At 45.2% G+C, this 23328-nt stretch overlaps 1 protein-coding gene and 1 long non-coding RNA gene across 5 annotated transcripts; one reads left to right on the plus strand and one right to left on the minus strand.

Annotated features, from left to right (window-relative positions):
- Nucleotides 1–1697: 1697 nt before the first annotated feature.
- Nucleotides 1698–13474, minus strand: HERPUD1 (homocysteine inducible ER protein with ubiquitin like domain 1). Of its 4 annotated transcripts, XM_003916920.3 has the most exons (8): nucleotides 13145–13474; nucleotides 9919–9996; nucleotides 9756–9830; nucleotides 8395–8525; nucleotides 6187–6309; nucleotides 5297–5647; nucleotides 3339–3444; nucleotides 1698–2464 (listed from the first exon to the last, which is right to left on the minus strand). In XM_003916920.3, exons 1-8 carry the CDS (start codon nucleotides 13463–13465, stop codon nucleotides 2300–2302), a joined length of 1350 nt encoding a protein of 449 aa, XP_003916969.1. In that variant the 5' UTR covers nucleotides 13466–13474; the 3' UTR covers nucleotides 1698–2299. The 4 variants fall into 4 exon arrangements, with proteins under 4 accessions (XP_003916969.1, XP_021787674.1, XP_021787673.1 ...); XM_021931982.1 differs by lacking the exon at nucleotides 3339–3444; XM_021931981.1 differs by lacking the exon at nucleotides 6187–6309 and having other exon boundaries at nucleotides 13145–13461.
- LOC103880467 lies at nucleotides 12249–14295 on the plus strand. Its single transcript, XR_001898213.2, has 2 exons — nucleotides 12249–12876; nucleotides 13806–14295. It is a non-coding gene; the product is annotated as an uncharacterized LOC103880467 (long non-coding RNA).
- The last annotated feature ends 9033 nt before the right edge of the window (nucleotides 14296–23328 follow it).

Here is a 23328-nt window from a genome sequence, read left to right on the forward strand (position 1 = left end):
CGTCTTAGGCCTTAATTGCTGAGAGTCCCATTTGCCCCCGTGCAGATGGGGTGCCAATCTGAACCCTGGACAGCTCTGTTCAGGGGCACCTTCCTGGCACTATTTATTTTGGGCCTGTAGAACCTAGAGTTTAAGCCACAAACTGACATTTCAGGGGGTGAAACCTCGGCTCCTTTAGAAGCAGATGGTACCACAGCTGCCTGGGGCCTTGTGCCCTTTGCCAAATGGTGATGGCCTTGCCTCTGAAAAGAAACAGGCTTTTCCACCCAAGACTTTGGGAATCCTTAATGTTCGTTTTCCTAAACTAGCAGGACCTCATTCCCAAGCATGTGCAGAATGCAGCTGTTTGGCAGGAAGAGCACATCCTGTGGCTGAGCTTTTACTCCTGCTGCTACCCTTCTTTCCTTGAACTGGAGAGGTGAGTAATTTCACACCTCATCATTTTTCCCCCATCATTTCAAACCCACTCTAGTTACAAGTCATTTCTTCCTTGAAGCAAATTATCTCTTCGCAATTTGTGAATATTCATTGCCTTCTGATAGTTCTGTTCCAGAGGCACACAGTTATTTGAAACTTTTTGCTATTTAACTCCTTACAAAAGGGTTTCCAGTTGGCTTTGAAAGCATAACCACACATAAGACATCTTTGTACCTACCCAGTGTCTTGCCATGAGTTGTTTAGTGAATGTTTATCTTATGTAAACAATGTTTACAATAAGGATTCATTTAAATGATCACAACCATGATACAAAAGGCTGATTTACTTTGCCAAGTAGAACACCTACTATAACATTACTCATGTAAAAATATATAAAACTGTGCTTTAAAGATTAGTTGCTGGCTGGGCACGGTGGCTCACACCTGTAATCCCAGCACTTTGGGAGGCTAAGGCGGGCAGATCACCTGAGGTCAGGAATTCGAGACCAGCCTGGCCAACATGGTAAAACCTCGTCTCTACTAAAAATACAAAAAAATTAGCCGGGCGTTGTGGTGGGCGCCTGTAATCCTAGCTACTCGGGAGGCTGAGGCAGGAGAATCGCTTGACCCCAGGAGGCGAAGGTTGCAGTGAGCTGAGATCATACCACTGCACTCCAGCCTGGGTGACAGAGCGAGACTCCGTCTCAAAACAAAACCACCACCAAAAAACAAAAAAAATGATTAGTCACCACAGTAGTATTTAAAGGATTAAAATTACAAACATAAGCTCAGCTTACAAAAAGCATGAAATTTGAGCAGGTGAAACTATTGCAGATTTGTCAAGGTGAAACCACTAACTACTAACTTTAAATGTGGGGAATTTAACTTTGATGGGTTCCTATATAAGCAAGCACTGTTTAAATCACGAAATGGGGGAAACACAGGTATATTCTTAGTAAATTAAAACTTTTAAGCTGAATGTGATGGTGCATGCCTGTAGTCCCAGCTGCCCAGGAGGCTGAGGCAAGAGGTGGCTTAAGCCAGGAGTTTGGGGCTGTAGCCCGCTACCATCCCACTTGTGAGTAGCCAATGTACTCTGGCCCAAGGAACAAAGCGAGACCCCATCTCAAAAACAAACACCAACAAAAACTTTCATGGCCTTACCTGATCATTCTTACTGGCACAAACAGTCCTCTTTGGAAAAACAAGCATTCAGGTTAAACACTGGCAACTCAACTGTTGACTATCTAGATACAACAAACGCAGAGTCAACTGCTAGGATGATAGGAGTCTCTCCCAGGGTCATTCATAGTAAAACTTTATTGAACAGAAAACCCAGCAAAGGTTTTCACCTCCGCAAAGTTCCCCTTAAAGTAAAGCACTGCATTTTAAAAAGCAATTATACATAAGTCTTTCCTAGAAAAGTCCTGCTAAAACATGTCTAGCAATTTCATTGATTATATAAAGTAGTACACTTAGTGTAATTTAAACATTCCAACAGGAATCAAATCGTACCAGCAGAACCACTTCTGCATCTATGACTTCTATGTACAAACACACATGCAGACACACACATTTGGAAAAGTTCCTCAAGCATAAACATGCGACACCTAAGGCCTTCTACTTACAGTGCCTATTAAACTACATACAGTATATATTAAAGCTCTTCAGAAAAAAGACATGAGAAGCCTTGGGCATTTTTTGTTCACCAATTTGTATCGCGGCTTCACGTTTCTGCTTTTGCTTGATCACAAAAGCATATCATCCTCCACGCTGTTTTTAAAGAACTCATCATTGCCATGTCCAGGAGAGGCAATCTAGCTGGAGTCAGGTGATGCAGTCCATTCCTGTCAAAGCCTCCAGCAGCTACAGCACAAACACCGTCAGTTTGCGATGGCTGGGGGGCCTTCTGGAAGAAGAGAGGCAAAGAAAGTCTTGAAGACAAGCCATGCTGTGCTCATAAATGAGGGGCTGGTCTGCTCGCCATCTAGCACGTCCCTGTCTGGAGGGAGGTGGTTGGGGTCTTCAGTTTCGGGATCGGTGCCTTCCTACAGGTAATGAAACACAATGAGAAAATGATTAGTGCTGTGATGAATACCAAATAATGTTAGGAAAGGGCAGGGTAAATCCCTGCCCCCTGCCCCACAGGCACAGCAGCAGGCAGCCAGGACCCCAGGGCATGATGCCCTAGGCTGGATAGGGCTCTTTCTCAGGCTTCCACAGCACAACCGTGTTGATGTTGTCAGAGTTTTGAATACTCCTGGCAGCAAATATCAGAGCAAATGAAACAACTAGATCTGCAACTATTATTATTTTTGAGACAGAGTCTCACTCTGTCACCCAGGCTGGAGTGCAGCGGTGCAATCTTGGCTCACTGCAACCTCCGCCTCCCAAGTTCAAGCCATCCTTCCGCCTCAGCCTCCCTAGCAGCTGAGAATACGGGCACGGCTAATTTTTATATTTTTAGTAGAGATGGGTTGTCACCATGTTGGCCAGGCTGGTCTTGAACTCCTGACCTCAGGTGATCCACCTGCCTCAGTCTCCCAAAGTGCTGGGATTACAGGCATGAGTCACCACACCCAGGCTTCGACTATTATTAAACTAGTAGTTAACCACTTCATACCAGTTCTTATGGTATAACACACTGTTACAGACCACTGAACGCTCAAAATAGTGGGTTTAAAAAAATGTTATTTACTTAAGCCAAAATGCAAATTGCCACATGTCAAAAATATGTGATAGAATGTGATGGCACATTCAATGTTTTAAAAATAGCTGCTGCTCTAAGAAGAAATGTGAACAAATCATGAAATATTTAGCCCAATAAAATGGTAAACCACAAGCTGGAAATCTAAAGGTTACGGATTTGAGAGCCTGGCATATCATGTCAAGCTTGCCTGGGCTTCACGGGAGGCTCCATACCTGTAAGTTATTGTTGGGGTCCTGATTTACAACGTCAGGAGGAGGACCATCATTTGGGAAGTTCTGAACCAGCCTCGGTCTAAATGGAAACCACCCAACGTGATGCCTTCAAAGGAAGCACATAAAAATCCATCTTAGCTGATGTCACAGTGAGACTTACTCAAGAATCCAAGGCTCCCCACCTCTAATCATAGCAGTACCCTGATGATAAGCTCACTGCAAGACCCATCTACAGAGGCGTTTGACCACTGAAGGCAGGGACTGTGTTTTATTCATCACTGCACACCCAGCAATATAAATAGCACCTGGCACATGGTATGCACTCAATAAATGCTTATTTATATGAACTAAACCTTGCCCTTGAAAACCTGCACAAAGTGGGGAGAAAGCATATACCTACAAAACTATCATTATATATAACATAATGACAACCTACATTTGGTCATTTAAATATATGATTCTAGAGACTATAGAAAATATTAACTGTTTGATTTGAAGAAACCAATTAAATCCCAAGTCTTAAAACAAATATAACAAAATATTAGCAATGATTAATTGTGGATATTTGAGTGTTCATTATATTCTAATTATTTTTTATTTTTAAAAGCGAAAATAAAAATCCATTTTTACTATAAAGGAAAATTTCTTCTTTTAGTTTCAACCACGAAGACTCATCACTCTAGGCCAGGCTTTCTCAGCTTTGGCACTAGTGACGTATTGAGCCAAATATTTACTGTGGGAGTTGTCCTGTGCATTGTAGAAAATTCAGCAGCACTCTTGCTTCTACTAACCAGATGCTAGCAGGACCACTTCCCCTAGATGTGACAAACAAAAATACCTACACATTGCCAAGTGTCCCCTGGGGAGAGAGAGTACAAAACCACCCCCAGGTGAGTACTGCTCCAGGCCACAGCTAAAACCAAATGTCAGGTATGTGAAGATTCCCTTGCCTTTCAGGGCTATGCTAACAGTCAGTGCCTGACCTTTACCCTGGAAGGCAGCTGTGGCCTGATAAAGGCAAATATGTTCTCATTCAAAACAAATACAATTTGCTGTTCCATGCCTCAGTATGGCTACATAATTCTGGTTTGTGAGCCTGGAAGGTAAGGTAGCTTATCTAGAGGACAAGAGAATATTCTTGTATTAATACAGGATTGATATGTTCTTGGGACCATACAACCAACCAAGGCATGAATTCCTTGTACTGAACATGCCAGAATGATATACTATTTATTATGTATTTATTCTAAGACAGGGTCTTGCTCTGTCACCCAGGCTGGAGCACAGTGGTGCGATCTTGGCTCACTGCAACCTCTGCCTCCTCAGTTCAAGCAATTCTCCTGCCTCAGCTACCCAAGTAAATCACAGGCCCGCGCCACCATACCCGGCTAATTTTTTGTATTTTTAGTAGAGACGGGGTTTCACCATATTGGCCAGGATGGTCTTGAACTCTTGGCTTCATGTGATCCTCCTGCCTCGGCCTCCCAAAGTGCTGGGATTACAGGCGTGAGCCACTGCGCCCAGCCACAGAATGATATACTATTTAAACACACCTCCTTCTACAGTAACTGAGATTGCTCAAAAAAGAGCAAAATCTGGCCAGGCGCAGTGGCTCACGCCTGTAAAACCAGCACTTTGGGAGGCCAAGGTGGGCGGATCACTTGAGGTCAGGAGTTCGAGACCAGCCTGGCCAATATGGCAAAACCCCGTCTCTACTAGAAATACAAAAATTAGCCAGGCGTGGTGGCAGGTGCCTGTAATACCAACTACCCAGGAGGCTGAGGCAAGAGAATCGCTTGAACCCGGGAAGCGGAGGTTGCAGTGATCGTGCCATTGTACTCCGGCCTGAGTGACAGAGCGAGACTCTGTCTCAAAAAAAAAAAAAAAAAAAAAAAGCAAAATCTGCTTAGTGTGAACACAATGTAGTGTAATTTGTATTAGAGAAACCATCTGCTTACAGGTACATAACAACGGTGGCCCCCATGACCATGAGGAATCTGCTCAGGGAGGAGTAGAAGTAGAGGATACTGAGAAAAACAGAAAATGTAGCTGCTGAATAGGTCCAATCCAACCAATCTCGATTTATTTCATCATCTTCTTCCACAATAGGGCCACCTTGTGCATTCATCCGCAAATTTTGATTGGCTCCAGGATTAACAACCACTTGAGGAGCAGCATTCTGATTGGCTGGCTGGTTTTCAGCTGGAAACTGGTTGTGAATAGGGGCTGGAGCAGGTGCAGAGACCACAGGTATCTCTTGTGCACTTGGTGGTGGAACAAAAGCCCCCGATGCAGCAGTGGCTGCTAAACTAAAATAAAAAGACAGAGGCAGATACTGTTGAGACCAAAGCACCGTAAAGTCTGTGGCTTATTTACACAGCAGTCTTTTACTGTTAAGAATTTGAAGTAGGTAGATATGCATTTGATTCTTCTTCAATTTAGTGAAGAACTTCCTTACTAACTATATCTATAAATGCCTTTTCTAAGAGAAGCCAAGTGGTGAATTTCACCTGGAATTAAACATCAAGGCCACTGTAAAATTATGGCACAGTAGCAAATTACAATCTTCACAAAACTTTGAAGGTACTACAAATTGAAAAGAAAGTAACATGTTCTAAATAAAGTCACTAAACTGTGTATCAGACAAAAACACCCTTGTGTCAATATACAAATCAGGTAACAGCTGTCATTTACACTCTACTCCACCCACAGACCAAACAGAGCAGGGTTCTGCAGACTGATGAAAATACATTCATCCCTCCATTCTGAACTTTACAGGTAACATGGATAAAATTCCTCTCAATTCCCAGGAGCCCTGGCCACACCCAGCACAGCGGGAAGGACTCACTATTGCATGTAGTACTGTCGTGCATATATCTGCTGGAACCAGGAAAGCTGAAGCCACCCATAGGGTGTGTAACCGGAGAAACCAGGACCCAGGCCTTGGAATGCCTGCTGGGCAGCTTCAGGCCTATACACAGATTTAAAAAAACACTCATTTTGAGTGGGTTGAGTATGAGCAAATGAAAACTAAGTTTAAATTAAAATCTAGAATTCAAATTGAAGAGACAGAAGAATGGGATTTATGGCAGTTACATGGTAAATGACTGTATGATGCACCCATGTACCATAAGCACGGAAGGTACTAAATGACACAGCACTTCTACCACAGTCCTATCCCACAGGAAAACAACAGCCCTTGCCACCTACTTGCTGAGTGCACGTATAAACAACCTTTTGGGGTTAAGTAGACAGATCCCTGCTCAGTTCTGACTTGTTGAGTCTCACTGCAAGTCTCAACCCACTGTTTATGTTTTAGAGGGCAGCTCAAAAGTCACAGTTCTCCCAGTCTTTCCTGAAGGAAATCTCTCCCATCCTCCTGATATCCACACTTCTTCCTCCACCCTCCATCTGTATCTATAGTGATGTGTGCATGTGGCATCACCTGCGCATGCTTACTGACTACCTGGGGTCCTGTACAGGCCGCTGCATCCACAGCAATCTCACGAAGGAGATTTTACAAGGGGAACCCAAGTACAGCTCAGGGAAGACAGGGGCTTTACACAAGGTCACCGAGCTAGTTAAGTAGCAAGGCTGGATTTCAGAGCTGGTCTGATGTCAAATGCACGCTTCTTTAATCAGGCCACACAGCCCTCAACTTCATAGGGCAGGTGTATGTGGGTTATCTTTGGCTTTGTGCTTCTTACACAGTGTTTTTCTTCAGTAGCACATCACAAAATTGAAAGCATAATAGAATTGCCCGAAGATCAGAAATTGGTTATGTGGTCATTCCTGCAGGTCAACTCATATCCTTAAGCACAGTTATATGTACTGGCTGTTCAATAAGTATTTGTTAAAGGAAATCGAGTTTAACTATGGTGAGATTCAGAAAGTCAAATACGAGCCTCAATTCTCAAGTTAGAAATCGTTGAATCAGAATAAGGGAAGAAGTTTTAAGTTTTTCTAACCAATAATTTTCTATCCAATAATTATCCAATTTATATGCTGACAATCTTTTAACTAAATTCCATACACAGAGTATTTCTAAAATAGTATTCCAATACAAGTAAGCCTTGGTATGATACTGTTTTTGATCATTTAAGAAAATTACAGTGCATGGAAATGAAATGATAGAGTGCTTTTAAGATTTTTGTTAGATCTGATAATGGCATTCTAGATATACAGGATAACTAAAAGGTTTTCATAGTTATATACTCAAGTATATAGGGATGAAATAATATAACTGGGGATTACTTTTAAATACTTAAAAAAAAGGGGGAAAGGGTAATAGATGAGGTATGGTAAAACTCTGATTGTTATTTATTAGGCCTGGATGATGGTGTGGGGATTAATTATCTAGTCCCCACTGTTGTGTATATTTGAAAGTTCCATTAAAGGGAAAAAAAAGAAAAACTCACTCCTGAAACACCTGGCTTTATAAAATATTGCATATAAAAACTACTAGGAAAAGGGGGATGGGGAATTGGAGAGTTATGGAATTTCAACTTGTAGTTAATGAATTTTTCCCAAAAAACAAGGTATTCCAAGAGCTATAAAAATCCAAAGAACACAGCATTTAGTTTTGACTTTTGCTCTAAAGAAAAGCTTTAATGGTTATAAAAAATGGCCAACTTTCCTAGTACCCCCAAGTCTCTAGAAGAATACTTCTTAAACAGTCTCTCCCTTGTTGTCACCCATTGTTACAATAAAGCACAAAGCCACTCAGCAGAGCAGCTGCACAATGCTTACAACAGCTTTTTCTCCTGCAGCAGCAATTTTCTAGCATGACGGCAACCAAGTGGTCAGCACAATGGAAGGATAAAACACCTACATTTTTTTTTTCAATATATGCATTGCCTACTGTTTAAATTTGTATATACTAAAAGGCTGTGTATTAAGAAAAGTTAAATATATAAGACATCTTTAAAGCGAAGCCATTTGTAAAGCAAAATTCTGTAGGTTTAAAAGTTCTGATTATATACGTGTAAACACACCTTACTCTTAAATGGATGCAAATGAGGCACATTCACGTTGCATAAGCCGAGATAACACTCACCTTGAGATGTTCTCCCATTCAGGGGAAGAAAGGTTCCGAAGAACTTCCCTTTGCCTTAAACCATCACTTGAGGAATCCTCAGGATACTGTCCCCGATTAGAACCAGCGGGCTGCTCTGTGGATTCAGCCACCTAAATAAGTGTAACATGAACACAGAACAAGGGAGCTGATGCAACTGTCTGAAATCAAGCAAAAGGAATTATTTTGCTGTCAAGGGCTTAATATCTCTTACCCCCCACCTCTGAACGTGACAAAATTAAATAGAAGCAACATTATGTAAAAAATAGTCTGACATTTATTAAACACAATTTTCAATACACAGATGCTAACATATTCATTTTTTTCCCTACAGTAACGATGCTACACTTTCATTAAAATTTCATTAAAATCTTCCAATGAAGTTGTCATTGGTGAGAAAGCTTGATAATGGTGCTAAACTTACTCATTGCAGAAATCTGACCAACAAGATTTATAAACAGAACCTGGCCCAAACTTTCTAAAATAGTATTCTCATACAAGTAAGCCTTGGTATGATACTGTTTTTGATCATTTTTTAAAAATTACAGTGCAGGGAAATGAAATGGTAAAGTGCTTTTAAGATTTTTGTTAGAATTGATAATGGCAAAATAGGGAATTTCCTATGCTCTGTTCAGATGTTCTAGGAATATAATGCAAATTTAGAGTACATCACTACACTAGAATACTAACACCATATATGTGAATAAACATTGTGAAATGAAAAATAAATGTTTTTGTCTGTCACATAGAAGTCTTTAGAGCCAGGTCCAGTCGCACATGCCTGTAGTCCCAGCTACTCAGGAGGCTGAGGTGGGAGGATCGCTTGCCCTCAGGAGGTTGAGAAAAGCCTGGGCCACATAGCAAGACCATATTTAAAAAAAAAAAAAAAAAAATTCTTTAAAGATCACTTGATAAAGACTCTGATCTTTTCCTATCCAACTAATCATAATGAAAATTTCCAGAGGAAATACATTCACTTTTGTACTCTTTATAAAAATTAACGGCTCCTTTGAAAAAACTTGCTATGTGCTAAATTCAATAAAAATCCAATCAGTGTTAGTTCAGTAATCTCGATACACAGTAACCATAGATCAAATCATATCCCAGAAGATAGTGCAATATGTAACTCCACTTTTCCACTACAGCAGTAATGGAACAATCTGCTACTATGAACCTATCACTTGTGTTGATAATACAGTTTCTAATTCCTAGGAAAGAAACAAAATATTACTTAGTAATAACACCATACAGTCTCTCAATAAAAGTTTTATCCAACTTCTTTTATTACTCCCCTGAAAGTCTGAATGATACAAATTATTATCATCATGTAGAAGGAGACACACCTTGACGCTGACCTCTGGCATTTTTGAAGGACTCTTCACATTGCACACCAGATGCAAAACATGCCGTTTTTCCTGCTAAAAGTAATAAGAAGGCACTTAAGGACCTGAACCTAACCTGGTGAGTGCTTAAAAACATTCAGAGGTTAATGTGTAAGTGAGGTACCTTTGGAAGCAAGTCCCTGAGACATTGGTGATCCAACAACAGCTTCCCAGAATAAATTAACCTCTGGTCCTCCGGACGCTGATCATGGAAAGAAAAACACAGGTCAGCATTTCACCCCCAAAAGTTCCTAAACACAGAAGAAACTGTTTTAAACAAGTAATTTGATTATGTGTGTTTCCCCCCAGCATCACAGGAAAATACCTTCTCAAAAACCCCACATAAAAAACTTCTATTTAGAAAGTGTCTAACTTTGGTCTCTAACATGCAAATAAGCACAGAATGGCAAATTATCGGCTGGGCACAGAGGCTCATGCCTATAATTCAAGCACTGAGGGAGGCCAAGGCGGGCGGATCACCTGAGGTCAGGAGTTCGAGACCAGCCTGGCCAACATGGTGAAACCCCATCTCTACTAAAAATGCAAAATTAGCTGGGCGTGGTGGCTTATGACCGTAACCCAAGCTACTCAGGAGGCTGAGGCAGGGGAATCACTTGAACCCGGGAGACAGAGGTTGCTGTGAGCCAAGATCACGCCACTGCACTCCGGCCTGGGCAACAGAGTGAGACCCTATCTCAAAAAAAAAAAAAAAAAAAAGGCAAATTATCTCCAGTCCAAACCTATGGCAATGTACTTCTTAACTCCCAGGTAAACTGATTCCTGTTACTAAAAGCAACAAACAGCAAACAGGGCACCTACAACCAACTCGAGTTCGGTTTCAGAGAAAACTCAGAGTACTCCCAAGGCCAGCCTTAACCAAAACCACCTAGCAGTGCTCCAAAATAATGTGAAGCTATCCTAAACTGAAGCCTTCACAGATGATTTCTTGGCATACAAATGCAGTTATAGAGGAGATGGCATGTGGGTGACATTATACACAACCACCCTGTGAGATTTAGTAATCCCTATTTTAAGGGAGGAAAGTCTGAAAAACTGACTTGTCCAAGGTCATCTGCTGCCACAGTGTCACAATTCCCACCCCTCTTCTCCATATCACCGATTTTAACGCCATAGGGACTGCACACTCTTTTATACAAATCTCATTTTTAAAATCTATTTGAAACTGCTTCTAAACTGTACTTAAAAATAATGGCTTCAAATAATATTAACATATAAACTGTCTATTGGAGATCACTAACGTGTTAATCTACTCGTGCCAGAATAACTGATTATGCAAAACCTGGAATAAAGGTGTTCCTGCCAAGTAGCTTGAGATAATTAAAGCAAGCTGTTTAAAACAAACAAAACGGCAAAAAGTGCATCTACTTATCCATATACATCAGGACTTTTTGACACTGTAACTGAACCAAAATAAATATACTGAATGCTGTGTTCACCGGTTTTCTCACTGACAGGTGAGAACTTTAAAGGTAAATGCTAATATATACATAAATTTGTAGAACAGTACCTTTTGTATATGTAGGGTCCTGCATTTTATTAGAGTTCAACCACTAGAAAAGGCTAGAAAACCACAGCTGCCAGTGGTTTTCATTTTCCCCCTTTTAAAGGCCTAACTTGATATTGAGTCTTCACGCAGATGGCTAATTTGAAAAATATTAAATAGGCCGGGCGTGGTGGCTCACGCCTGTAATCCCAGCACTTTGGGAGGCCCAGGTAGGTGGATCACGAGGTCAGGAGATTGAGACCATCCTGGCGAACACGGTGAAACCCTGTCTCTATTAAAACTACAAAAAATTAGCCAGGCGTGGTGGCGGGCGCCTGTAGTCCCAGCTACTCGGGAGGCTGAGGCAGGGGAATGGCGTGAACCCGGGAGGCGGAGCTTGCAGTGAGCCGAGATCGGGCCACTGCACTCCAGCCTGGGCGACAGAGCGAGACTCCGCCTCAAGAAAAAAAAAAAAAAAAAGAAAAGAAAAATATTAAGTAAAGTCAACGACTATTACAAAGTAGACCTTATAATATACCATTTTCTACCACAGAAAACAAATGATAAGTATGTTTCAGCCATAATTTTTAGACACAAATTTGTATACCTGAGAGGTATTTGTTTACCATCTTAGGTCTTCAGACTGAACAGATGGGAGCCGCGTTCCTCACCAAAGGAAGCCCTCAAGAAAAACCCTCCTCCAAAACCCTGCCTTTTGCCATATGATGCAACCATAGGCTACACCTGCTTCACCAATTTGTGTACCCAATAGCCATTCTCATGGCAACACAGCCACCCAGTTTCTTGGAAGCAGTTATAGTGAAACTGAAAAATGTGCCAGGGTGAATTCTAGAGGACATGGAATGCAAGCTTACGAAATAAATATGCAAATTGCAAAATAACAACTCAGAAGGAAAACTCACTTCTAAAACATTCTTAACCATATGGAACAAAAACAGACACAGGCGCTACCACAAGCTGGAACTCACGACTTCACTATCTTTTCCTGCCCGGATGCCCTCTCCTGTGTGATGAAGAATTATGCTCGTGGGCAGTGAAGAACACTGCTGACACTTACATAATATCAGAGCAGAAAGTAAATACAGGAAGGGCCGGCTTACAGCCTCATCACGTGGTGGCCAGGGCAGGCGGTGCTAAGGGTGATGTTGACAGATGCGTCAACCAAAACAAAGCAAGGAAGTCTTGCTAATAATGGAGAGGCTGCCGTCCTAAAACCAGACTGAAGGCGACTCCTGCCTGCTTCCCTTCTCAGTCGCTCTTGGTCAGAAAGTGCACGGGGCTCCACCCCGGGACTCGGCAATGGCTGCGCGGTCCAGTGCGACAGGGAGGGGCACGGCGGAAGGTGGATAGGGAGGAGAAGAGCCACGTCCTGCTTCTGGGTGTGGGGCCTTCCGTCCACAGTGTCTGGGCGGTCCCCAGGTTTCTCAAGCCACGGCCCCAGGTGGCACCTGCCCGCTCCTCTCCCCGCAGAGAGGCTGCGTTCAGAAACCTCATGTTGCAGCACGGATGTTTTCTTACTTCTAGCCGTTGGACGCAAGCCCAGTTAGGAACACCGAGGTGCCTGGCCGCTGGGGGGAAACAGGCTTGGAGGGTGAAATGACTCGCCCAAGGTCAGGCTGCTGATTACTGACGGCCCCTGGGCAACAGAGGGGAGCCCGCGTCGGCGGGCCAGGGAAGGAGAGACCACAGCCCTGGGGGAGGTGACCGGCCGGGCGATCGCAGCCGTCAGGGGGAGGAGGCCACAGGACAGGGCAGGCGGACGTGGCATTCCTAGCAGAGGGCAGGGGACCACAGCCTAGGGGCGGGAATTCGGGGCCGCTCTCACCGGACGCTCGGGGTAGACGCGGCTCAGGTGGGCCTTGAGGTGGCCCACGCTCCAGCTGCGGTCTCCACTCAGCTCCAAGTCGCGGTGGCGCTGGTTGGGGCTCTTCACCAGGAGCGTGACGGGTTCGGGTTCGGTCTCGGACTCCATGGCGGCGTCGGGGCTCCTCTGCGCTCCGAGGTGCCAGACAGGCGGCGTAGCAGCCGCCCGCAACCTCCGCAACGACCGTTCGCGTCTCTGGGGCGCGCGCCCCCGCTTTGGGCGCCTTTTATAGGAGCCCCGCGCCCGGCTCTGCGGACAGAACGCTCTGTGGCTGCCGCCCATTGGCTGAGGCGGAGGCACTGTCCCAACGTGGCCCAATCGGCGCCCGGATCCGGGTGGCAGAGGGCGGACCGAGCACGTGGGCACGGGCTGATGCAACCCGCCGCCTCTGCGTCACCCCGAGGCGCGGCTGCGCCCCGGGAACCCGAGTTCGGCGGCCATGTTTGGGTGCGCTGCAGGCCGCGCGGGGAGCTTGGCCTGAGACCTGGGGGACCCCCAGCTGGGGTGGCTGAGGGCGCCCGAGGCAGGGGGTAGGGAGTGGGGTATCCCAGCAGACCCCAGTTTAGCAGTCTCTGCAAATTGTTTCCTCACAAAGCCGCACCCCCACCCTTTTTCACCCCAGGTGCCAGTGCCCACTTCCCGTTTTTCTGCCTCCGGTGGCCCCACGTGGAAACCTACGGGGAAGCGCGTCCTACAGGGGAAGACTACCCACTCGGCCCTCAAAGAAAGGCTGGGCGACCCCGTGTGCAGGGCCACCTAGGAGAACACCACGTGCTCCTAAGGACAACGAAGGAGCGAGGCCAGATCTTCCTTGGGCTGGGAGGATGAAGGCATCCAGGCAGCTGTTGCCAATTTCCCTGGGCCTCAGACTTGAATGTTTGGGACATCACCCTTATGATGATTGACAAGTCAGCCACAGTCCTGCGCACACTGGACCCGCCCCCAAAAGGGCATCACTTTATAAGATACACATGCACCTGTTAAATTGGGGCTGAGACGAGGAGGGCGGGGTTCTCCGATTCCTGAAGTGGGACCATAAAGACCTCTTTATTGTAGGCATTCCTTCCTCCTCCTCTGTAGAAAAAAAAAAAAAAAAGTCTTGAAAAACAAAACTGACATCGCCCCGGCCATCTCCTTGTTCCAACCGCCTTGGGACATCTGTTTTTTCAGGTGTTGTCAGGAGCTTGCCAAGGGCAGGAAGGTAACCGGAGGAGCCTGGTCTGGCTGGTGGGTATATTCATCTGCTGCAGCTGCCATAACAAAGTGCCACAAACTGGATGGCTTAAGACGGGGTCCCCAACCCCCCGCCCCCTCCCCCGGCCATGGACCACTATGAGTCCCTGGCCTATTGGGAACCAGGCGGCATCACAGGAGGTGAGCCAGCAGCCAAGCTTCATCTGTATTTACAGCTGCTCCCTATCGCTGCATTAACACCTGAGCTCAGCCTCCTGTTAGGTCGGGGGCATTAAATTCTCATAGGAGCCGAACCCTATTGTGAACTGTGCACGCAAGTGAACTAGGCTTTGCTCCTTACGAGAATCGAATGCCTGATGATGGGAGGTAGAGCTGAGTTGGTGATGCTAGTGCTGGGAGTGGCTGCAAATACGGATTAACATTAGCAGAGAGGTTTCACTGCACAGAGGCCATGATAAATCAATTGTTTGCAGACTCGTATCAGAACGCTATCAGTGAGTGGCAAGTTGCATCTGGTGGCAGGCTTTACAGTGGCAAGTGTATGTACTTCAGTTGTACAGCTGCATCTGGTGGCCTTAAAAGTATGTTTGAGGCCGGGCAAGGTGGCTCATGCCTGTAACCCCAACACTTTTGGAGGCCGAGGCGGGCAGATCACGAGGTCAGGAGTTCCAGACCAGCATGACCAACATGGTGAAACCCTGTCTCTCCTAAAAAATACAAAAAATAGCCGGTCATGGTGGCACGCACCTGTAATCCCAGCTACTCAGGAGGCTGAGGCAAGAGAATTGCTTGAACTCAGAAGGTGGAGATTGCAGTGAGCCAAGATTGTGCCATCACACTCCAGAGTGAGACTCCGTCTCAAAACAAAACAAAACAAAACAAAACAAAAAAACTAAACAACAACAACAACAAAACAGAATGTTTGAGACAACTTCAAATCTCCACATGTCCTGGATTAAAGTCTAGGCTTTAATCCTGAGATGGCCACAAAAGCACTGAAAAGCCTGCTTTCATTTCCAACATCCTTTTTTTTTTTTTTTTTTTTTTTTGAGACAGGGTCTCACTCTGTCTCCAGGCTGAAGTGCAATGGCACAATCTCTGCCCACTGCAACCTCCGCCTCTCTGGTTTAAGCCATTCTCATGCCTCATGCCTCCACCTCCCGAGTAGCTAGGATTACAAGAGTGTGCCACCACACTTGGCTATATGTATATATTTTATTATTTTTAGTAGAGACAGATGGAGTTTTGCTATGTTGGCCAGGCTGGTCTTGAACTCCTCGCCTCAAGGGATCCATCTGCCTTGGCCTCCAAAAGTGCTGGGATTACAGGTGTGAGCCACCACGCCTGGCCTATTGCAACATCCTATCTCTGTGAAGCAGGGTTTTCTGCAGTGACAGCAGCCAAAATGAGGAGACTCGACATAAGTAACATCCTTCGGGTGTCACTGTCTCCCATCTCCCACAGATGGGACCGTCTAGTTGTAGGAAAACAAGCTCAGGGTTCCCACTGATTCTACATTATGGTGAATTGTATAATTATTTAATTATATATTACAATGTAATAACAATAGAAATAAAGTGCACAATAAATGTAATGTGCTCGAATCATCCTGAAACCATGCCCCCCACCCCACCTCTGGTCTATGGAAAAACTGTCTTCCACAAAACTGGTCCCTGGTGCCAAAAAGGCTGAGGATGGCTGGCTTAAGAAACAGAAATCTATTGTCTTGGTTCTGGAAACTGGAAGTCTAAGATCAAGGTGTCCACAGGGTTAGTTCCTTCTGAGGTCTCAGGGGAGAATCTTCCAGGCCCCTCTCCTATCTGGGTAGTTTGCTGGCACTTTTTTTTTTTTTTTTTTTTTTTTTTTTTTTTAGACAGTCTTGCTCTGTTGTACAGGCTGGAGGGCAGTGGCACGATCTTGGCTCGCTGCAACCTCCACCTCCCAGGTTCAAGCAATTCTCCTGCCTCAGCCTCCCAAGTAACTGGGACTACTGGCGCCTGCCACCACGCTTGGCTAATTTTTGTATTTTTAGTAGAGATGGGGTTTCACCATGTTGACCAGGCTGGTCTCAAACTCCTGACCTCATGATCCACCCACCTCGGCCTCCCAAAGTGCTGGGATTAAGGCGTGAGCCAGCGCCCCTGGCCTGCTGGCACTCTTTGACGTTCCTTGGCATATAGAAGCATCACCCCAACCTGCCTTCATCTTCTCATGGGTTTTCCATGTGTAGGTCTCTTCACATCATCTTCCCTGTGTGCATGTCTGGCTCTGTATCCACATTTCCTCTTTCCATAAGAGTACCAGTCATCGTGGATCAGAACCCACACTAATAACCTCATCTTAACTCCATCATCTGCAAAGGCCCTATTTCCCAATGCTGCCACATTCACAGGTACTGCTTAGGGCTTCAGCATCTCTTTGGAGGACTCAGTTCAGCCCACAGTAGTCAACCTTAATATAACACAGAATACAGGGTGGTTTCTTTCTCAGCTGTCTTTATATTAAGATGAGAGGTTGAGGGCTTTGGAAATAAATTGTCCCCACACTCAGCTTTCTGCATTTGGTTTTGGTCTGCTGAGAAGGCTCTGACCTTTTTTGGTTTTTTGAGACAGAGTCTTGCTCTGTTGCCCAGGCTGGAGTGCAGTGGCATGATCTCGGCTCACTGCAAACTCCACCTCCTGGGTTCAAGCAATTCTCCTGCCTCAGCCTCCCAAGTGGCTGGGATTACAGGTGCCCGCCACCACGCCAGGCTAGTTTTTGTATTTTTAGTAGAGACGGGGTTTCACCATGTTAGCCAGGTTGGTCTCGAACTCCTGGCTTCAAGTGATCCACCCGCCTCAGCCTCCCAAAGTGCTGGGATTACAGGTGCGAGCCACCACCTGGCCTAACCCTTTTTTCATCAAAGCTGACTTCATGGGCGTGGGACGCATGTAGTAGATGGGGCCCCGTGCTTGGTTTAATGCTCTGCTGTTATCTTTAAATTCTTAATAAGTTTTAAACAGAAGCCCTGCATTTTCATTTTGCACTGGGCCCCACAAATTCTGTAGCTTTTCACACACCAGGATGGGAGATAATAACTGATTATGATCTGGTAGTCTTGCAACTAGGGAGAAGCTAACCAGTGGAGCAAGCCCAGGTAAAACCGACATAGGCCTTAAAGGAGGCGGCGAGGCAGGAGGCGACAGCTGCACTGAGAAATCAAATATGCCAGTAGTGTGGTTTCCCCTCACCTGCAGTGACAAGCCTCAGGGCCCCTTAAGATGTTAAGATATCTTATCCCTTCCCACTCAGAAGAAAGAAAGTTCAGGAGTGTGATTTTGCATTTTTTTCCCCTAGGGAAAAGGCAATCCAATTTCTGCAATTCTCTCTTGAGTTATCTCCCAATGAGATAGCTCCTTTTAAAGAAATTTGGGGACAGGAGTGGTGGCTCATGCCTGTAATCTCAGCACGTGGGGAGAGCAAGGCAAGCAGATAACTTCAGGTCATGAGTTCGAGACCAGCCTGGCCAACATAGTGAAATGTCGTCTCCACTAAAAATAGAAAAAAAATAGGCATGGTGGCGGGCACCTGTAATCTCAGCTACTCAGGTGGCTGAGGCAGGAGTCCCTTGAACCTGGGAGGCAGTGGTTGCAGTGAGCTGAGATCATGCTACTGCACTCCAGTCTGGGAGACAGAGCGAGACTCAGTCTCAAATTAAAAAAAAAAAAAAAAAAAGAAATTCGGTGATTCTGCTTATAGCACATTTAGGAAAATGTTAAATTCAGGTCAACAAATGTGCCAGGAATAGAGAGATAAACACAGCATGACCCTACTCTCAATGACTTTACAAGTATAATGAGGGTGCTAACAAAAACACAGAAATAAAAGGCTATCCCAAAGTCGAATACATTTCTGAAGGATCTATGATTACATTGAGAAAAGAAGAAGGGGAGTCAGAGAAAACTTAATGGAAGAGGTAGAATTTGAGTTGAATTCTGGGATGGGTGAGATTTGAATAAAAATAATAATGGCAGCAATTACTGACTAAACACCATGGAGTGCCAGTGACTTTATATGCAGAATTTGAATGGGCAGGTAGAGCTCACTGGTTCAACTCATGGGGCCAGACCCCAGCTGCTTGTTTTCAAACCCAGCTTTTGCCACTTACTATGTGACCTTAAGCAAGTTACTTAACCTCTCTACCTAATTTTCCTCATCTGTAAAATAGGAAATATAGGAATAATAATAATAGTATCTTCTGTTTCATAGGGTTTTTGTGAGGCTTAAATAGTACAAAGTTGTTAAGTTCTTGGGACAAACCCAGACATTTACTACGTGCTCGATAAATGTTAGCCATTAATATTTAGAGGACTGGACTGAGTCCAGTACAGTGGTTCCCAAATCTTGCTGTGCAACAAAATCACTGCAAGAACTTTTTTTCTTTTTTGAGATGGAGTCTCGCTCTTGTCACCCAGGCTGGAGTGTAGTGACGTGATCTCGGCTCACTGCAACCTCTGCCTCCTGGGTTCCAGTGATTCTCCTACCTCTGCCTCCCAAGTAGCTGGGATTATGCCTGCCACCATGCCTGGCTAATTTTTTTGTATTTTTAATAGAGACGAGGTTTCTCCGTGTTGGCCAGGCTGGTCTCAAACTCCTGACATCAGGTGATCTGCCTGCCTTGGCCTCCCAAAGTGCTGGGATTACAGGCGTGAGCCACCACGCCTGGCCAGGGTATACTTTTAAATAAGAATAATGACCACATCATTATCATTATAATAATGACAATATCAGATAATAATGAGTGGTAAGACTGGAAAAAAGTCTTGGGGCCAGCTCAGAAAAGACTTTGAATGGTCACCCTTGGGAGTGTGGGCCTTATTTTGTGGACACTGGAGTTTTTTGAGCAGTAGAAAGGACAGATCAGAATCAGTATGGATCCACGTCATTATGAAGGGGGAGAGACTCGAGGCCAGGAGACTGATCAGTTCATTCAAGAAGAAATGTGGACCAGGCACGGCGGCTCATGCCTGTAATCCCAGCTCTTTGGGAAGCCAAGGCAGGCAGATCACCTGAGGTCAGGAATTTGAGACCAGCCTGGCCAACATGTCGAAACTCTGTCTCTACTAAAATTACAAAAATTAGCCGGGCCTGGTGGTGGGTGCCTGTAATCCCAGCTACTTGGGAGGCTGAGACAGGAGAATTGCTTGAACCTCAGGAGGCAGAGGTTGCAGTAAGCCAAGATCACACCACTGCACTCCAGACTGGGCAACAGAGCAAGACTCCATCTCAAAAAAAAAAAAAAAAAAAAATAGGCCGGGTGCGGTGGTTCATGCCTATAATCCCAGCACTTTGGGAGGGTGAGGCGGGCGGATCACAAGGTCATGAGATCGAGACCAGCCTAACTAACATGGTGAAACCCTGTCTCTACTAAAAATACAAAAATTAGCTGGGCATGGTGGCACCCACCTGTAATCCTAGCTACTCGAGAGGCTGAGGCAGGAGAATTGCTTGAACCCGGGAAGCGGAGGTTGCAGCGAGCCTAGATTGCACCACTGCACTCCAGCGTGGTGATGGGACGAGACTCCATCTCAGAAAAAAAAAAAAAAAAATAGAAAAAAGAAATAAAGTGGGAGAGAAAGCATGTGAGGGAATGCAAGTTAGTAAGCTAAAGGGAAATCCACAGTGTTCAATGGGATTTCTGGAAATGTGGAAATGAAAGAAACACGGAAACTCTTTAACTTGATTGTGGTAGTGCTGCAGTGTTGCTGTCTCTCTGTTGTGATCGAATTCATGTTTGCATTCTGAGATGCAGACAGGAATGGAAGAACCAAGGCCTATCTTATTTTACAGTCAGGCTGTGAAGGTAGAGAATGGGCCTTTGCAAAACCCGAGTCAGCCAGAGATCATTGCCAGTACTCATGTTTTATTTGAAGCAGTCTGGTGTCTTAGGCCCTCCTGAACTTCCGTACTTTGTTTTTTGAACTCTTGGTTGTTGTTTTTTTTTTTTTTTTTTTTTGAAGTCATTTAAACTCCAACCAGAATCTGTGCTTTTTATGTCATTCTGAAGTCCTAATTTGGCCACCCACATGAGCCACCTTCTTTAGCCTAGGAAATGGACGTCCTGTTCCATACTAATGAAACCCTTCCCACAGCAACTCTCCTGCCCTCGCTAAGCCAGAAGCAGCTTCCCTTCTCTACAAGAAGTAGCTCCCCAAGGCAAATCCTCCCTTAACACTGTGGCCCATGAAGGGGAAGTGTTTTTGTTTGAAGGAAGGGGAATCTCAGACTGTGGTTATCAACTTTTGAGGACTTGGGCACCCACTTCCCTGTTACTCCCCTGTGCAACCTGATTCTTCTTCTTCTTCTTCTTTTTTTTTTTTTTTTTGAGATGGAGTCTTGCTCTGTCACCAGGCTGGAGTGCAACGGCATGATCTCAGCTCACTGCAACCTCTGCCACCCGGGTTCAAGCAATTCTCCTGCCTCAGCCTCCTGAGTAGCTGGGACTACAGGCGCCCGCTACCACGCCCAGCTAATTTCTGTATTTTTAGTAGAGACAGGGTTTCACCATGTTGGCCAGGATGGTCTCAATCTCTTGACCTCGTGATCCACCCACCTCAGCCTCCCAAAGTGCTGGGATTGTAGGCATGAGCCACCGCGCCCGGCCGCTACCTGATTCTTAAAGGTGTTTGGGCCGGGCGCGGTGGCTCACGCCTGTAATCCCAGCACTTTGGGAGGCCGAGGCGGGCGGATCACAAGCTCACGAGATCGAGACCACGGTGAAACCCCGTCTCTACTAAAAATACAAAAAAAATTAGCCGGGCGCTGTTGTGGGCGCCTGTAGTCCCAGCTACTCGGGAGGCTGAGGCAGGAGAATGGCGTGAACCCGGGAGGCGGAGCTTGCAGTGAGCCGAGATTGCGCCACTGCACTCCAGCCTGGGCGACAGAGCGAGACTCCGTCTCAAAAAAAAAAAAAAAAAAAAAAAAGGTGTTTGTTACACACGGTTTTTAAATGGAAGAAAATGAAAACTGAGCTAGTTTTTGAGAACCTCAAAGTGTCTCTTGAATAGGAGACACCAGAGGGTATGACCAGTCAAGACTGACAACGGGGGCCAAGCTATGGCAGCAGAACAATGGGTCTGATAGTTAAACTCAGCCCTTAGAAAGTTTTACAGCATACCCAGAGTTGCTGGATAAGTCAACAGAGAATTACCAGATGACCCAACAATGCCTCTCCTAGATAACTATCTACCCAAAAGAATTGAAAGCACTTTTCACAAAAATTTGTCCATGAATATTCATAGCAGCATTATTTATAATAGCACAAAAGGCGGAAACCACTCAAAGGTCCACCAACTGAATGAATAAGCAAAATACAATATATCCACACAATGCAATATTATTCAGCCTTAAACAGGAATGAAGTGCTGATGCATGCTACAATATGGACGAGCCTTGAAAACACGATGCTAAGTGAAAACGCCAGACACAAAAGGCCACATAAGGCCACATATTGTATCTACTTATATGAAATATCTAGAACAGGCAAATCCATAGACACAGAAAGCAGATGAATGCTTGCCAGGGGTTAGTGGGGATTTACTGCTTAATAGGTCCAGGATTTCCTTTTGGGGCGATGAGAATGTTTTGGAATGAGATAGTGGTGATGGTTGCACAACACTGTGAATGTACTAAATACCACTGAATTACACTTTAAAATAGTTAAGGCCGAGCACAGTGGTTCACACCTGTAATCCCAGCACTTTGGGAGGCCGAGGCGGGCGGATCACCTGAGGTCAGGAGTTGGAGACCAACCTGGCCAACATGGCGAAACCCTGTCTCTACAGAAAAAAAAAAAAAATACAAAAAGTAGCTGGGCCTGGTGGCATGTGCCTGTAATCCCAGCTACTTGGGAGGCTGAGGCACAAGAATCGCTTGAACCTGGGAAGTGGAGGTTGCAGTAAGCTGAGATCCCACCACTGCACTCCAGCCTGGGTGAAAGAGTGAGACTTTGTCTCAAAAAAAATAAAATAAAATAGTTAAAATGGTGAATTTTGTGTTATGTCTTTTACCATAATTTTTTAAAGACCTTGGCCTGGCACGGTGGCTCATGCCTATAATCCCAGCACTTTGGGAGGCTGAAGCTGGAGGATTGCTCGAGGCCAGGAGTTCAAGACCAGCCTGGGCAACACAGTGAGACTCTCTCTCTCTCTAATAAAATAAGAAAAGAAAGAAAGAAAAAACCCTGCTTGGGCTTCCCTGTTCTGAGTGCTACTCCCCAGCCTTTCTTCCAAGACTGGAAGGAAGGCAATAAAACAGCCTCCACCACACATAGGAAACCTTCACTGATTACCTCAAGAAAGGACTTAGATCCTGGAGAGGATGGGTAGATGGGAGGTTATCTACCTGATTTGGTCATCTCTCCAGCAGTAAATACTTGCTTTTGCCCTAGAGCATGCCAGGTTTATGGCTGTCCTTGGCTGACCAGGTTTGGACCCAGGACAAACAAGAGTCAGGTGGAGCCCGCCCTCCAGGTCAGCATCTAGGGCAAGGGTCATGGCTGAACTTGGAGGCCCCAGGTAACCTCTGAAGCCCACATTCTTTTTCCCCCATCATAGCTTCCTTCTAAATATTCTGATTGCTGTCCAGCATTTTACTTTAAACAGAAAAGAAAAAAATATATATCTTAATGTCATGTACCTTTTCTTTTCTTTTCTTTTTTTGAGATGGAGCTTCACTCTTGCTGCCCAGGCTGGACTGCGATGGTACAATCTTGGCTCACTGCAATCTCTGCCTCCCGGGTTCTAGCAATTCTCCTGTCTCAGCCTCCCGAGTAGCTGGGATTACATGTGCCTGCCATCACGTCCGGCTAATTTTTGTAGTTTCAGTAGAGACGGAGTTTCACCATGTTGGCCAAGCTGGTTTCAAACTCCTGACCCCGGGTGATTCACTGGCCTCGGCCTCCTGATGTGCTG

Source organism: Papio anubis, chromosome 18 (assembly GCF_008728515.1).
Source record: "Papio anubis isolate 15944 chromosome 18, Panubis1.0, whole genome shotgun sequence".
Classification (NCBI taxonomy): Eukaryota; Metazoa; Chordata; class Mammalia; order Primates; family Cercopithecidae; genus Papio; species Papio anubis.

Excerpts from the sequence above, each read along its gene's own strand:
- HERPUD1 (XM_003916920.3), bottom strand. The coding sequence starts at position 13,465 with ATGGGCGGCAGCCACAGAGCGTTCTGTCCGCAGAGCCGGGCGCGGGGC. Across the intron at positions 9,997-13,144 it reads GCGTCTACCCCGAGCGTCCG|CGTCCGGAGGACCAGAGGTT; the intron begins GTGAGAGCGGCC and ends TTCCATGATCAG. Across the intron at positions 3,445-5,296 it reads GCCACCGTTGTTATGTACCT|GCATCACGTTGGGTGGTTTC; the intron begins GTAAGCAGATGG and ends CTTCCTTTGAAG.